General features: G+C 45.3%; 1 protein-coding gene across 1 annotated transcript; it reads right to left on the bottom strand.

Annotated features, from left to right (window-relative positions):
- Positions 1 to 900: 900 nt before the first annotated feature.
- LOC144942172 (cytochrome b5-like) lies at positions 901 to 15412 on the bottom strand. Its single transcript, XM_078868931.1, has 5 exons — positions 15098 to 15412; positions 8043 to 8171; positions 5449 to 5502; positions 4949 to 4977; positions 901 to 2437 (listed from the first exon to the last, which is right to left on the bottom strand). Exons 1-5 carry the CDS (start codon positions 15233 to 15235, stop codon positions 2326 to 2328), a joined length of 462 nt encoding a protein of 153 aa, XP_078725057.1. The 5' UTR covers positions 15236 to 15412; the 3' UTR covers positions 901 to 2325.
- Between the last annotated feature and the right edge of the window lie 1232 nt (positions 15413 to 16644).

Genomic DNA, 16644 nt, shown 5'->3' with positions numbered 1-16644 from the left:
GTGCGTTGCCTCCATTCTGCCACTTCTCACGCAGTCTTAAGAGCAACAAAAGGGGCGCCCCGCCTAAATCTAGCGGCGAAATTCCACAAAAATGTCACAGGATGGAGATGACGAGCACACCAGCGAATTGTGTGGCGGGGTGGCTCACCACGCACGCCTGCACATTGCTGGCCCCCCACAAACCTCACCCTCCCACAAAGCGCAAGTGCAAAAACGATGGTGGAAACTTTCCACCTCCACTCGGCTCCTTCCGAACTCTGCTCTTACCCTAACCCACTTCGGTCCCCTTCCACAGTAATATCAGAATAAGCTCTTTTTGATGTGAAATCGCCTTGGCCCCCCACCCCCCTCTCCGCCGTGAATTGCCGAATTGGGAAGAGCTTCCGATTAGTCGACCGCCAATTCCACCAAAAAAGGTGGCAGAGTCGGTGGAAAAAGTAGCTAACGTAAATCAGGCCCCGAGATCTTGAAAACTATCACGAAAAATTGTTCAACATTGCCCCCAATTTTGTGCCGGCTGATATGCATTTGCTCCAATCTCTCGCACGTTGCCTGTGGACTGCAGAATTATGGCACGCATTTTATGAAATATGCAGATGTAGTGTTAACCTCATTTAGTCTGCTCTAGTTGAATCTGTAGTATAAATCCCAGAGTAAAGCGGGGTTTCTTTCTTGGCTTGGCCTGTAGATTGTCTTTCCGACTCTACACCTTTACTTATATCTTATTTTACACGACCTATATCGCAATAACATGTTACTTTTGCAAATAAACCGATCTAGAGTCGGTCATAACGTAGGCCGATTAGTGATTAGTACATCATAGGATTTGAGCTCGTAACTGAGTATAGGATTTTTAAATATGTACAAATATATAACACTGATATCGTGATGTTTGTGACATTTTTATTACAATGCTTTCCAAAAGTGATGTTTTTTTACTTCAACATGTTTACTTGGACACGCAATACACCTTTATAAATGGTAACAGTACAAATTAAGACGTTACGTTCAAGGTCACCGAGTATCCCATCCGCATATACACCTCCCCGCTGTTCATTCATTCCATTTGTAATAAACTGTGTTGGCTTCAGACTGAATGTTTGTTCAAACCACGACGCTGTTATTCGGTGCATTTATTTTCTTTACAATGAACACATCAACTTATCCGCATTCTGATTCTACGTTCCATTGCAAAATGATTTATTATGCATTGTTGTCATCATGAAGAGTCCATAAACATGATTAATACATTCTAGATTCGAAGCTTTCGTGACTGCAAGGATTCATACTCTTAGGTTTTTTCGGTAAAGTCACGTAGCTCGAAACGTCGTGATTTAATTGAGTTGTTTTCATTTATTTTATTTTATTTTTTACCTGCGTGACTTTACCGAAAAAACCAAAAAGTATGATTAATACACCGACATTTTTTCTGGTGCAACTTTTATTTTTACCGGACAACATCACTGTTCCACACTATAAATTAACAAACTGTCACAACAGATGTAAGTGTGTTCCTTAACAGCAAACAACAATTGAACAACCGCAACCCAATAGTTATTAGTATACAGAGCACTACGAGTTGTATAATTAATCTCGCCACCAATTACTTCAGAATTGATATAGATTACATTCTATTGTTTAATCTGGCAGTGAATGATAGTGCCTCTCGTGGCAGCAGCCGAGATGTGAACAAATTTCATACGACATTCTAATCTAAAAATATAGATTTTGATACACGCAATTCGATGCATGTATCGTGCGCTTCATGATGAAAATCGATATTAATGAAGGCATCCTGCCACCCGTATGGCACAACCACCTTATAAAAAATAACCCAATCACAACAGCATCGACAACGGTTAAGGTCATTTCTGAGCACACGACTTCAGTAACAAGAGGCTGCCGTGGGTTCAACAGATGAGACAGAGGTCATGTTTCGGCCAATGCCGGATTATTCTAGTAGCAAAAGCAGCTAATGGCTACGGGCCCCGCACTTTCAAGGGCCCCGCGCTAAATGCTTTCAAGCAATCAATTCCGGTTCAGTGATTCTGCATTTGCTCTATTACTATAGTACTATACTGCCTTCAACTTTTATGAACGACTGGGTGTTTAAGGTTAGCGAATTGTCGTATTTCCTGGCTGTATAGCAAATGAAGAAATACAATTACTTTACTATGCAAGTAAAAAATGTGTTTTTCATTTATTTAGGGCCCCTTGATAACATACGCTACAGGCCCCGCACTAGCTTAATCCGGCACTGGGTACGGCGGCGGATTTTCACTTTCTGGAGAGGTCACCGAGCGTGGGGAGCGAGCGATGCAGGATTCACTGCTGCTCCGGCTCTGACTCCGAAGTGGAGAGGTTCGGCACCAGCCACAGGAACAGCATGGAGATGAAGAGCACCAGCAGCGATGGGATCACCCACCCAGGGAACGCCCTGCACCGCACACGGAGAGGGGCGGTGGCGGGGAGGGTCACACCAGGCAGGCCCCCTCGTTTACAAATCTCTCCCATGGTCTCGCCCCAACGTATCTCGATTACCCCGTTTCACCCTATGCCCCTTCTCGCCCTCTTCGTTCACAACGATCCCAGCTGTCTCCGTCTCTGTTCCTCCTCCTCTTTGTGCCCAATCACGATTCCGTTCTTTCTCGCTTCCGACCCCCTTACACTGGAGCAAACTGCCTCCTACACGTCAAACAATCAGCCTCATCGTCTATCTTTCGTTCTTCCCTTAAAACTCACTCACTGATTATCCCTCGCTTTACCCCAACTCCCCTTCCCCCTCCCTTCCCCATCATTAACTCCACCATCCCTCTGCCCAACTTCCCATACCCGTTCGTCACCTCGCTCATCAGTAACCACTCATTGCCATCCCCGGCAACGCGAGTGGTGGGAAATTCCACATTCCCATGACAGCGGATATGATTGGTAGGTGAAGGTACGGATAATTCAACTGTTTGGCAGATTTAAGCACATTGCCACTCAGATGTTTGCAGTCACACGCCTGCGGAAGATGCCCGTAGTAGTGCGGCCTAACTCAGAAGAGCACACTTGGCAAACTAGGCATGAACTGAGAAACAAAATGAATGTACAAAAAATGCGCACGAGCATTTCGTAGTAGTAGTATTTGTGTATGTAGACACAATTTAATGTAGAATGGTAAGGGCACAAAGTCTTTCAGAGGAGTATACTTAATTTGGAGCTTTCGTGACTGCAGGAATTACTCTTTGGTTCTTTCGGTAAAGTCACGTATAAAGAGAAAGTAATACATTAAATACTAGCATACGACGTTGAGAATGCTAAATTTGAGACAGAGAGGAAGAACGTAATCAACCAGGCAGGGTGATGACTGTTATGTTATCCGACTCTCTGTTGTATTACATTACATTTCTAAGTGTACTAGATTTGTGTTTCTATTTCATTTATACCTGATGATGATTGCTTGTGTTGCAATCGAAACGTCGTATGCTAGTATTTAATTAATTATTTTCTCTTTATACGTGACTTTACCGAAAGAACCAAAGAGTCTTTCAGAGGAGGTTGCCTTACTCCCATTAAGATCACAGAGGCCTGTGGGGGTCACGAGGAGCATCCTCAAAGTTATGTTGTTTGAACTTGGGGGGAGGGCAAAATAAAAACAATGTGTTGTTAACCCTGCCAAGTACGAAAGCGACTGAGTAAATATGTGACCTTTTTGGGGTCATATTTTAACAGCCTGTTTATATATAAACCGAAATACCGCGTACGAGTTATCCATATGATATGTATCGTCCTTCAACAGCTTAATCTGAACGAATGCCAACCCAGCTTAGCAGAAAATAATAATTATGGTGTCTCATCAGCAGGAGTTATCTTTAAAATATCAGCAACTGTAATACTGAAATATTCCACGAGGTGGTATTACAGTGCAAGGAACAAACAGCAGTTAATTCTAGACTTAAAGTTATTAGCTCTATTCACTTACTACAGTGACTTTGGCTGTAACGGTTCCACCTGAAGACGGAAGCTTGTGTTGCCTCCGAAACGTCGTGATTTAATTTAGTTGTTTTCATTTATTTTATTGTATTTTTTACCTACGTGACTTTACCGAAAAAAACAAAGAGAACTAACAGCAGGTTCAGATACTTAAATCATAAATCCTGACAAACCACACCCCCCCACCCACATGGCACAATCCCAATGAAGCAAAGGGCCTTCATCCATCAGTGGACTGACACTTATTGTCCCATGTATCCTTACCGTACAGCAGAATTGTGCGAAATATATTGTGCAGTTTTGTAAATTGTGGCGAAGAATAAAATGACAAACAAAAAGGACGAGTGTTCGACCACATGCGTTGTTACAAACGGATTTTAAAAACTGTCACTTGATCTTACAGCCCTGTGTTAATCCACTGCTGGATGATGACCTCCCCACGCTACGTTGGTCAGTGTGGATTCAAGAAGGGGCCCTAGACCGGTTGAGGGTTAAACTTTCCACTGCCGTGAGCCATGGCCAGGAATCGATCTCAGGTTGTTAGTTTATAACGCTTCACAATGCCGTACGCTTCCGCGATAGAGCCTCACAGATAAAGTATGCGCGTGTGTCTTTGCCTGCAGACATTAAGAAATCACATCATATGACAGGAGCTGGCCATATTGCGCCGTCTATAAATTACCAACAGTTACTGATGACACGAAGTTGGGTATTCCGTAAAAAAAAGTGTCCCAGCATGCAAAGGAATAAAAGTGTTTAAAAGCTTTTTTTTATTTAACCTTGTTGCTGTCCCACGAGATGAAAGGGATGGTCAGAATATTTGCGAGTGGGGCGCTAATTTTTATACAAAGCACGTGATGTCAATGAAATGGCGCTATTACCACACACTGGGTAAGTACACTGGAGGGCTTTATAGCCTAACACGTCACGCACATCGCAACAAAAGTACTTATTGTGTCTTTGAAACTCATACCTTGACTCTTGTTGTACAACATTGTCTGCCTGTGGGGGGGGGGGGGGGGCAGACGCGGTTGAATACAAATGAGATCACCCTGGCGTGTACTCAACGATGACGACAATCAATATTTCCGTAAATGTATTGTATAATATACGAGATAACATTCGCCTCATCTGCTACCAAAACGTGAAGGCATCCGAGAACGTTGAGCACACTGCAGCAAGCAAGCGTGGCGGGTTCGTGCTTCCATTAATCACACGTGGGGTTGATTGGTGGCCTGACAAAGACGAATAAGAAGGCTATATTCGTGAATGAAATAAGTTATTTTGTGACACTGCTTTGGCAGTGGTGCACAAGCACAAATAACAAAAAACTAAACACAATCATCAATAACACTGCCTTAAAAGTATTTTTTTATATATATAATAGGCCATGTTTTTGGTCAATGGCCTTTCGATGAAAATATTTGCTATCAAGTATATATATAATGCTGAATTGGTGCTCGCTGGTTTTACCTTAGATTCTTTTAAACCGACGGCTCGGTCCTTCTCCAGGATTTTTAGGTCTTTCTGTACACAAAACAATCACCAGGGAAAGTGAATTCAAATGTGATGCGCACATTGCAATGAAATAAAATGAAATGTTAAGCGCTGCGCTGTAGTTGCAAGTATGTTGAACTTATTCTTTGGTTCTTTCGGTTAAGTCACGTCTAAAGATGAAATAATGAACTAAAATAATAGCGACGTTTCGATTGCAACACAAGCAATCATCATCAGGCATAAGAGAAATAGCAACAAAAATCTAACTAGAAAACTATAGACAGACATACAAGCAGACAGACATCACAAGGACACACAGAGAGAGGACACATATCGGCACAGAGAGAGGGGTCGTTTCTGTGACGGTCCCTTAAATATAGGGAGGGGGGGCGGGGACGGAGAGAGGGAGGGGGCAGAGAAAATTTGCATATCAATGAGTGGACGGAAACGTGTTGCTGCTGCGCAAGTAAGATGACGACGTGGCATGGCACGCAAGCTTGAAAATTAGGAGAAAGACACACTAAAATTAAATAACCTCGCAAAACATCGAAATGTGATGTAATGCAACACAGAGAGTCGGTCAACACACAATTAACGCATAGCCTGGTTGATTACGTATTTCAAAGATTGCTAAGTTAGAATTTAAGTGTGAAAATTCCAAAGAGAGGACACAGGCAGAGAGAACAAATAGCCAGAGAGAGAAAAAAGACAAGCTTAAAACTTCCCCGTAGAAGTGGTTCAATCTCAATTGTGACTTAACCGAAAGAACCAAAGAATAATTCTTGCAGTCACGAAAGCCCCAAAAATTGAGATTGAACCACTTCTACGGGGAAGTTTTAAGCTTGTCTTTTTTCTCTCTCTGGCTATTTGTTCTCTCTGCCTGTGTCCTCTCTTTGGAATTTTCACACTTAAATTCTAACTTAGCAATCTTTGAAATACGTAATCAACCAGGCTATGCGTTAATTGTGTGTTGACCGACTCTCTTTGTTGCATTACATCACATTTCGATGTTTTGCGAGGTTATTTAATTTTAGTGTGTCTTTCTCCTAATTTTCAAGCTTGCGTGCCGTGCCACGTCGTCATCTTACTTGCGCAGCAGCAACACGTTTCCGTCCACTCATTGATATGCAAATTTTCTCTGCCCCCTCCCTCTCTCCGTCCCCGCCCCCCCTCCCTATATTTAAGGGACCGTCACAGAAACGACCCCTCTCTCTGTGCCGATATGTGTCCTCTCTCTGTGTGTCCTTGTGATGTCTGTCTGCTTGTATGTCTGTCTATAGTTTTCTAGTTAGATTTTTGTTGCTATTTCTCTTATGGCTGATGATGATTGCTTGTGTTGCAATCGAAACGTCGCTATTATTATTTTAGTTCATTATTTCATCTTTAGACGTGACTTAACCGAAAGAACCAAAGAATAATTCTTGCAGTCACGAAAGCCCCAAAAATTGAGATTGAACCACTTCTACGGGGAAGTTTTAAGCTTGTCTTTTTTCTCTCTCTGGCTATTTGTTCTCTCTGCCTGTGTCCTCTCTTTGGAATTTTCACACTTAAATTCTAACTTAGCAATCTTTGAAATACGTAATCAACCAGGCTATGCGTTAATTGTGTGTTGACCGACTCTCTGTGTTGCATTACATCACATTTCGATGTTTTGCGAGGTTATTTAATTTTAGTGTGTCTTTCTCCTAATTTTCAAGCTTGCGTGCCGTGCCACGTCGTCATCTTACTTGCGCAGCAGCAACACGTTTCCGTCCACTCATTGATATGCAAATTTTCTCTGCCCCCTCCCTCTCTCCGTCCCCGCCCCCCCTCTCTATATTTAAGGGACCGTCACAGAAACGACCCCTCTCTCTGTGCCGATATGTGTCCTCTCTCTGTGTGTCCTTGTGATGTCTGTCTGCTTGTATGTCTGTCTATAGTTTTCTAGTTAGATTTTTGTTGCTATTTCTCTTATGCCTGATGATGATTGCTTGTGTTGCAATCGAAACGTCGCTATTATTTTAGTTCATTATTTCATCTTTAGACGTGACTTAACCGAAAGAACCAAAGAATAATTCTTGCAGTCACGAAAGCCCCAAAAATTTATGTTGAACTTCTTTCGCACCGTACGTAGCCAACCGTGCTAATCGGAGGTGCGGGGGAAGGGCAACAAACCAAACACAAAGCTGTTGTAGTTTTCAATCAAAATTTAAAAGTGCATAACTCCAGTGGCTTGCTAATGTCGGAAGGAAGAGCGTTCCAGACGGTCGCAGAAGCGCATCTGAAAGCGCGCGATGAGGTTACCGTCTTTTTTCGACGGTGTACCCAAAAGGCGCGGCTGCGAAGACGACCGGAGTGTGCGTGATGGTTTGTGCTCCTTTGGCAAGATCAGCAAGGTATTGCGGGTTCATTTCTGGCGCAGTTTAGGACGTAGCGGGGGCATCCGTTGGGAGCTTAACGGAAGCACAGGCCGGGCGAGACCACGTCGAGACCGACGAGCGAGCGAGCGAGCGCGTGGATTTATTTTCGATCTATTTGATTATTTTTTGTTTACACTTCACTACTCATCGACGCCCGCGCAAGTCGCTCACCGGGTGAACCTTGCCCACGACGAACCCCTTGGCGAGCTCGCGCGCATCCAGCGTGTGGCCCTCGTCCTCAAACACGTCGGTGGCGTCCTGGCCTCCGCGGTCCAGCAGGACGGCCGTGCCCCCTGGGTGCTGAGAGAGCGCCATGCCGCCACCGTACACGCATAAAGACAAAGATCCCCCCGCATAGCCTAAACAGTGTTGGGGCAAGTGCCGTTAGTGAGCAACTATGAAGTCCGGCATGGCACACGAGGGGGTGGGTGGCCAACAACACGCCCGGCCGCCTTTGTCTCCCCAGTGATGTTGTTTACACACCACACCAGGTACTCATTTGATAGGTCCCATATTGCACTCATTTGAGGTTGAGTCGACCTAGAGGAAGCCCAGGACCGGTTCAGATTATCGTCACTAGTGTCGGCCGTGAGCGGGAATCGAACTCGGGTCGCCGGGTTCGTAGCACAGCGCGCTAACCGCTCCACCACCGCTCCCCACGACACAGGCACGCGGTTAAACACAGCACCACAGCAAACAATACCAACTGCAACGATTCACCACCGCCGCCCCCCACTTCACCCACTGATTTGGATGGATTGTCACTTCATTGTTATTGTGAGAAGATTAAATTATTGAAAATTGCGTTTTATTTGAACGGTCTCATCTGTGCTATCGCTTTTTATCTTCACTCTATTATTCGAAATGTGGCACGAGCATAACATTCGTATGTATTAACGTACTTGACATACATGCTCTTTGTTTTTTTCGGTAAAGTCACGTAGGTAAAATTTTTTATAAAAACAACTAAATTAAATCACGACGTTTCGGGCGCAACACAAGCGTCCTTCTTCAGGTGGGGAAAAACTCTAACAGATAAGTGGAAATCCTCCCCGTAGAGGGCATTAATTCTAGATTTGAAGCTTTCGTGACTGCAAGGATTCAAACTCTTAGTTTTTTTCGGAAAAGTCACGGGGGAGGATTTCCACTTATCTGTTAAGAGTTTTTCCCCACTTGAAGAATGACGCTTGTGTTGCGCCCGAAACGTCGTGATTACATTTAGTTGTTTTTATTTTATTTTTTACTTACGTGACTTTACCGAAAAAACCAAAGCGTATGAATCCTTGCAGTCACGAAAGCTTCAAATCTAGATTACTTGACGTACGTTTCATTCTTGATTTGAAGCTTTCGTGACTGCAGCAATCCATACTCTTTGGTTCTTTCGGTAAAGTCACGTAGTTAGAAATAATAATAGATCACGACGTTTTGATCGCAACACAAGCCATCGTCCTCAGGTGTGACAATACAGCAGGTGGACTGCTGAGGCAATTTTCAATAATTTAATCCTCTCACAATAACAATGAAGTGACCATTCATCAAAATCAGTGGGTGAGGTGGGGGGCGGCGGCGGCAAATCGTTGCAGTTGGTATTGTTTGCTGTGGTGCTGTGTTCAACCGTGACCTTGGCCACTTGTGTTGTGTCTGTGTGCCTGTGTCGTGGGGAGCGGTGGTGGAGCGGTTAGCACGCTGCGCTACGAACCTGGCGACCCGAGTTCGATTCCCGCTCACGGCCGACACTGGTGACGATTATTTGAACCGGTCCTGGGCCTCCTCTAGGTCTAGGAGATTTCCTCTTGCCTCAGCAGTCCGCCTGCTGTATTGTTTCACCTGAGGACGATGGCTTGTGTTGCTATCGAAACGTCGTGATCTATTATTTTTCAACCTATGTGACCTTACCGAAAGAATCGAAGAGTATACATTTCATTTTCATCAATTCGATGCATGCATTGTAGACGTAATAACTGATAAATGGTGAATCAGTGTATCACTATCACAACACGGCTCGTCAACATGCAACCTCCACTTAATGTAGGCACCTCCTCCATTGCCACCTTTGATGTCTGCAACTCCTGCCGCCTGTGTCTGCGTTATCGACGTTGTCCTTCTCTTCGAGACCTCCTCCTCCTCCGCTTAAGAATTCCTTCCCAACAAAAGCCTTATCGCCTATTCTTACTCTGCTGGAGCCTTGCCGTCATCATCTTCGTCACAAGGCTACCCCGACTCTCCCATCAAAGTAATGTTTCAGTTTGTTTCCCCCCCCCACTCTCCTGTATAGCACCTTGATATCTCGCACTTAAACAATGCAGACTAAAAAAAACAACCTTAAATTGGAAGACGTTAAAAGTGAACGGGAAAAGCAAGACTGGTGACGGAACGGCAGCCACCGGGGTGAACGTGCCCCCACCCCGCAGAGATGGCACAACGGGGTCAACTCGCCGCTAGATCAGCATTCAGTCAAACAACTCAATACCGTACTTCAAGAGCATGTGAATATGAGACTGAGGTGAACATCTTAACACCTGATTTTTTTTATTGCAGGAAAGGATAAAACCTCTTCTTATTTTTTTTTTATACTGTTAAACACATTTCTGCGGAGGGAGCTGGTAGGAATGTTGGGTTGCTCGGTCAATGGCCTGCAGGGTCAACGGCGGCGTGGTGTATTCCGTAAATATGCCCAACTGTGAGGACGGGCATAAGCCGGCGTGAGTAGGTTAAACGTTGAGTTTTATAAGGGCACCACGGGGTGACCAGCCCCTCCCCACCCAGCCCCACCCCTCCCACCCCCACCCAGCCCCACCCTCCCCACCCAGCCCCTCCCCATCCTCCCCTCCCCACCCAGCCCCTCCCCACCCTCCCCTCTCCACCCAGCCCCACCCCTCCCATTCTTGGATGCACGACGGACAGACACAATAATCCCCTGTGGGCTGGTGGAACCAGGTGGTTCCTACCAGTAAAAGGGTCCCATGATATAGCTGCTCGCCCCGAGCTATAAATGCTCTGATACGTGCATTGTCTTTGAACTGTTCGCCTTTTAGCGTTGTTCTCTGATCTGACACTGGTGGTGAATCGAGACCATGAAGAAAGACCGTCTCTGGTGGAGGCCAATCAGTTTCAAAGACAATGCATCCATAATTATCAGAGCCACGTGTTTGTTCACCACAAGTACGTGTGGTCAATGCAGACTTGATTCCTTGGCAAAGGTTTCTATTTGGCGTTTGAACATCTTAACACCTCCTCCTTTATTGCCAGAAAGGGTGAAACCTATTCCTATTTTTTTCATACTTCGATACTGGCAAAAAGTTTCCATGATACGGTGGTTGTCCTTAATAAATAACTGTCACAAAGTATCTTCTTGGTTCTTTCGGTAAAGTCACGTAGAATGGAAATAATAAAATAATACAAATAAAACATAATAAAATAATTCTCACGACGTTTCGGCCACAACGCAAGCAGCCGTCCTCAGGTGGAGAACAGGTCTGTCGAGAAGACATTCAGACTCTGTCTTCTCGACAGACCTGTTCTCCACCTGAGAATCCCTGCAGTCACGAAAGCTTTAAATCGAAAAATGTCACAAAGTAGTCATTAAAGAGCCGCATGAGGCAACAGCGGCGCAGCTAGCCGACCCCTGCGCTAGCCAGATTGTTGCTTCGCGAGACCACGAGGGGTGGTGACGACTTGGGGAGGAGGTCTTCAATCCAGTAGTGGATAGATCGTGGCTGATGATGATGATGATTGGATTGTGGATATGAAAAACACAAAAAATACAATTTCTCATGCAACACGGAACACACTGTCCAAGCAATGGCAAGGGAAAAAAGACCTTGCCCGTTTGAACAGACTCTCACCCCAAGGGCAGACAGCAGCCTTGGAAGCGATAGCAAAAACTAGATGTAGAGGCTGGCATCTGAGGGCCAACTGCTGCAGATCACCAAGGCCACCACCAGCACCACCACCAACCAACACGTGCACGCGCATTACAGGAAATAACACGCACCTTCACGCGGCCCTCCAAACACTGCATCTCAAGCTGGAAGAGGGCTAACGCACGAGAGGGGCCGTCGAGTGGCATGCGATTGCCCAGTTGCGGTGGCGAGATGTTGACTACCTCGCCTGGTGCACAGGAGGTCGTGGGTTCGATCCCGACCCAGACGCCGAATGTATATTTTGGAGTTTGCGCGTTCTCCCCGCGATTGCGAGAATTTGTGTCTCCGGGTCTCTCCAGTTTATCCCTCCACATGCGAGTGAGTCGCTTAACTTTTCTATACCTGTCACTGCTGCCGTGTTTTGGATTGTTTGTTGTAGTAACGTTCTGACCCGCCCCAACTGGACATCTGTGAAAAAGAGCTTTATAGTTCATCGGATGCCTCCAATATAAATACACATTCTGTTTCACCGACAGCTACAACTAGCATCATCAGGCTCCCGTCTTGGGCCTTAAATACGCGGTGTGATGTCATCAGTGTGGCCAGCGAGAGCGGCAGGAAAGTGATACTTGGAGGTTACGATCCAGACTCAAAATATGTATTGACATTGGAGGAATCCGAAGAGCTATAAAGCTCTTTTTCACAGATGTCCAGTAGGCGCGGGGCAGAACGTTACAACAGCCAACAATGCACAGACACGGAAGGAGTGCAAAGCATAGGAGAAGTAAACAAATCACTTTAAAAACACTTTTAAAAAAGTATACAAATAAAACGAAACAATGTTTTACTTGCCAGGTAAAGCTCACCGAGCTATTAACTTATACCTACTATAATCACCCAGGAGTGTCTGTCCTTAACGCTCGTGACGTCACTCCACATTGACCAGCCCCCCTCATTAATATTAATTAGCAGGTGACGTCCTCCAAATGGTCACCCCCCCCACCTCATTAATAATCATGAGCAGGTGACGTCACTCCACATCGACCAGCCCCCCTCATTAATATTAATTAGCAGGTGACGTCCTCCAAATGGACCCTCCCCCTCCATTCGTAATAATGAGCGGCTGACGTCACTCCACGTGGGGGGCAGTGGCGCCTCCTCCCCCCTCCTGGGCGTCAACTTCCAGCCCTCACTGCAAAGGCAGAACCCTCACGTCACGTGATGTGCGTGACGCTGTTGAGACATCAAAGTAAAAAGGACGTCGTGATGAACAAGGGATTATAACCTTACAATGAAATAGGCAGAGGTGGGACAAAGTCATTGTTATGCAAGTCCAAGTCGAGTCGCAAGTCATCAAATTAATGACTCGAGTCTGACTCGAGTCCAAGTCACATGACTCGAGTCCACATCTCATAGGTGGGACAAAGTCATTGTTATGCAAGTCCAAGTCGAGTCGCAAGTCATCAAATTCATGACTCGAGTCTGACTCGAGTCCAAGTCACATGACTCGAGTCCACACCTCTGGAAATAGGTCTGTGCTACCGCGTCCTTACGAATTGCACACGAATTGATGTAATGAATCTCAAGTCGCGGTCTGCTCTTCACTTGTAAGTTTCAGATTTACTGCAATATACCCGTCCTTGGACGGGCAAAAGGCGAGTTCAGTATTTCAGAAGCGACCTGGTCACAAATGACAGCTCAACAGAGTTGCTTATCATCATGTGGATATTTATAGCAGTGAAATAATCTAAATTACGGAACTCGGTCAGTTTAATCAACCAGACCTGCCGAACTTGTTGCACAAACTAACTGTAAATGTCACATCATACAATTACCGTGATAAGCACACTAATACATTTACAACCCTTTTAAAATAAAGTATAGTAATAGGTTTTTACCCTTTCAACTGGTACAAAAACTGACACCTTTATACAAGGCATCATGTTTGCAATAACCACAACACAAGCAGTCAAAATGCAAACAAAAAGAAACAACTCTGATGATGATAATGATATGCATTGTCCTTGAAGTTGATTGGTCCACACCCGAGACAGCTTTTCTTAGAGCCTAGTCTCCATTGGTGTTGGACCAGATGACGCCAAAAGGCGTACTTTTAAAATAATTTTACCATACTTCATAACCGCTGGTCAGCAATGTACTGTCATGTGATAAATGCAGTAAGTGCACACAGTAATTTGTGTGGAGTATATGGTTGATATTCATAAGCAGGGATGATCTAACAAGATAACTACATGACAATTGCCAACAAAGATATAACTTCATTCAGCAGTGGATTGAAACTGGCTGGATTCATACCTGTCGACCCCTTATCAGCGCCTTCTAATTACATACCAATTCAGACCCCGTGCCCTTATAAATCGCAACGTTCATCCTACAAAGTTCCATCACAAGGGAGAAACACAAACACATTTTCTTTGCCCATATTGAAACGGCTGTTCGCCGAATGGACCTGAAAACTCAATCTCCCTGTACAAGAATACGGGGCGAACCGCATGGGTTGACATCTATGTTAATATATGCAATATAACGTACACAATGAATACACATTTTCATCAATTGTGAAATTTAAACACGCATCACAGTACAACATGTGTAAGTAAGCTACTCAGGGAAGTTACCGGACGGAATGTTTTACACATTCCTGCGGAGGGAGCTGGTGTAGGAACGTTGGGTTGCTTGGTCAATGGCCAGGGTCAACGGCGGCGTGGTGTATTCCGCAAATATGCCCGACTGTGAGGGCGGGCACAAGCCGGCGTGAGTAGGTTAAACGTTGAGTTTTATAAGGGCACCACGGGGTGACCAGCCCCTCCCCACCCAGCCCTTCCCCACCCAGCCCCTCCCCAGCCCCTCCCCACCCAGCCCCACCCTCCCCACCCAGCCCCTCCCTCCCCACCCAGCTCCTCCCTCCCCACCCAGCTCCTCCCTGCACGACGGACACAATCCCCTGTGGGCTGGTGTAACCAGGAGGTTCCTACCAGTAGTATTAATAACTAGATCACATTGCAAACGTTGTTAGAGCACAGATGATAATAACATACCTTCTTGCATCCAAAAAAACGATACAATTTGCTTTATATGATTACAGACTGCACACAGCTGCTGCAACATCACAAATCACATCCACCCCATGTGGTGATGCCGTTCAATAGAGACATTGGCACGGTAGTAAAAAATAATACATTGCTGGGACAAGTGCTGTTCGCCAACATCTTCCACGGCCGAGGCAATGGTGTGGCGAGACAGCACCACGCAGTGCAGTAGTTTTACACGCGCTTAAGGCTGAGCCCACCTAGGGGCACGCCCGCACACACACACAGCTGGGAGCTCCGCACGCAAACAGACCTTGTCCAGGAAACTGGTCACGTCGTAGACTTTGTCGTGCAAGACGATCCACGTGCTTTCGCTGGTGCAGTGCTTCCGCAGCTCATCGAGGGACACCAACCTCGGTGCCTCCTCCTCTCTTCCGCTTCCCGCAGACATCGCTCGAATTGTCTCCGCGTGCGCCGACGTTGCTCTGTCGAGTTTTGGACGAAGCTAAATGTGTAGTGCACGGGTGCGTGAGGATGCGTCGATGGGGGAGGGAGGGAGCCGCTCGTGCTTTTCGATTGCCTCCGCCTTGCTCGTGTTGGCCGCTTCTCTCCTCAAATCCTCCCACCTCCCCCCAACGCTGACGTTTGGGGAACGGAGCCGTAGGTGGTACGCATCATCGCGTACAATGAGCGTTGGGTCGCGATCCGTACGCGATGTCGTCACGACGCACTGAGTGTCAGCGCGGGTCAACTGAATGGCCAACTGACGGAAATGGATTTTTTTTCTTCCTGGATCCATTGCGGGTGGTGCAAGCGTGCAGTTTTGGGCGATGTTGCAAGACGGTGGCATTTTTATTTCGTCAAAAGCTCAATGAACTAAGTTTTTCGCCGGTCAGCTGTCTGCGTAAACTGCACATGGGTTCTGGCTTTCTGCAGTTGGTGATGGAGACAAACACGGCTAATTGAAAGTACACGTTTATTTCAGGTGGGGAAAAAATACATTCAATTGAACAGGTTGGAATCATTCAAATGAACAGTGTACCGTCACCAAAGGGAATGAATACCGTTGTTGTAAAACTGGCCTGCCTTCTGAAGCAATTATTCTTAAATTAAAAGTTTCCCTTAAAGAGGTTCTATAATATTAAAAAAGCCAAAGAGAAACACGACAGAGGGATGATAACATTAGAAATGGAACGATAAGTTAAATTCATGGGTAGTAGTGAGATGGGTCATGCTATCGCAAGACAGGAGAGATGACATGGGGAAATTTTCATATCAATGTGGATAGACAATGGCTGATAATTGTGACGTTAGTGGAGTATATTTTAATTTTGAATATAAATATAAGCGGTCAGTGGAGACAAGCAAAACACAAAGCAAGTCTAATTTAAGCACTATCCCTTCTGTATAGACCTCACTTAGAACACAAACACTTGTTTTAATCACGTAACTATTTCAATGCATCCATAGAACACTTACAGAGGCTTTAACATATTTTCACTGTTTTGTAGTAAACACATTTGTAGTCCCCAATATGTGACTGCACATTCCATTGTATACATATCTTAAATAAACTTGTGGTTCGCAGACAGGACTGCAATGGTCATCACATTCTTGACATGGCATTTCTCGTGAACACAGATTTCACAATCATTAAACTGCCAAGATAGAAATGCAAAATGTGTGAGGTCAACGAAGTTAGTTGTGGCCAAAAGTGTTTCCCTCTTGCAAGGCATTTAATTCTTTAAAAATCCAATGAAAGAAAGCTTTCGTCAAAAATCAGCCATCCGCGTGTCTGTCAAGTGCACGTGGGTTCTGACTGCACCACTGAAGTCACAACTTCTTTTTCCTGCAGTCACA

Source organism: Lampetra fluviatilis, chromosome 26 (assembly GCF_964198595.1).
Source record: "Lampetra fluviatilis chromosome 26, kcLamFluv1.1, whole genome shotgun sequence".
Classification (NCBI taxonomy): domain Eukaryota; kingdom Metazoa; phylum Chordata; class Hyperoartia; order Petromyzontiformes; family Petromyzontidae; genus Lampetra; species Lampetra fluviatilis.
This window is presented reverse-complemented; position numbering and strand designations above follow the sequence as displayed.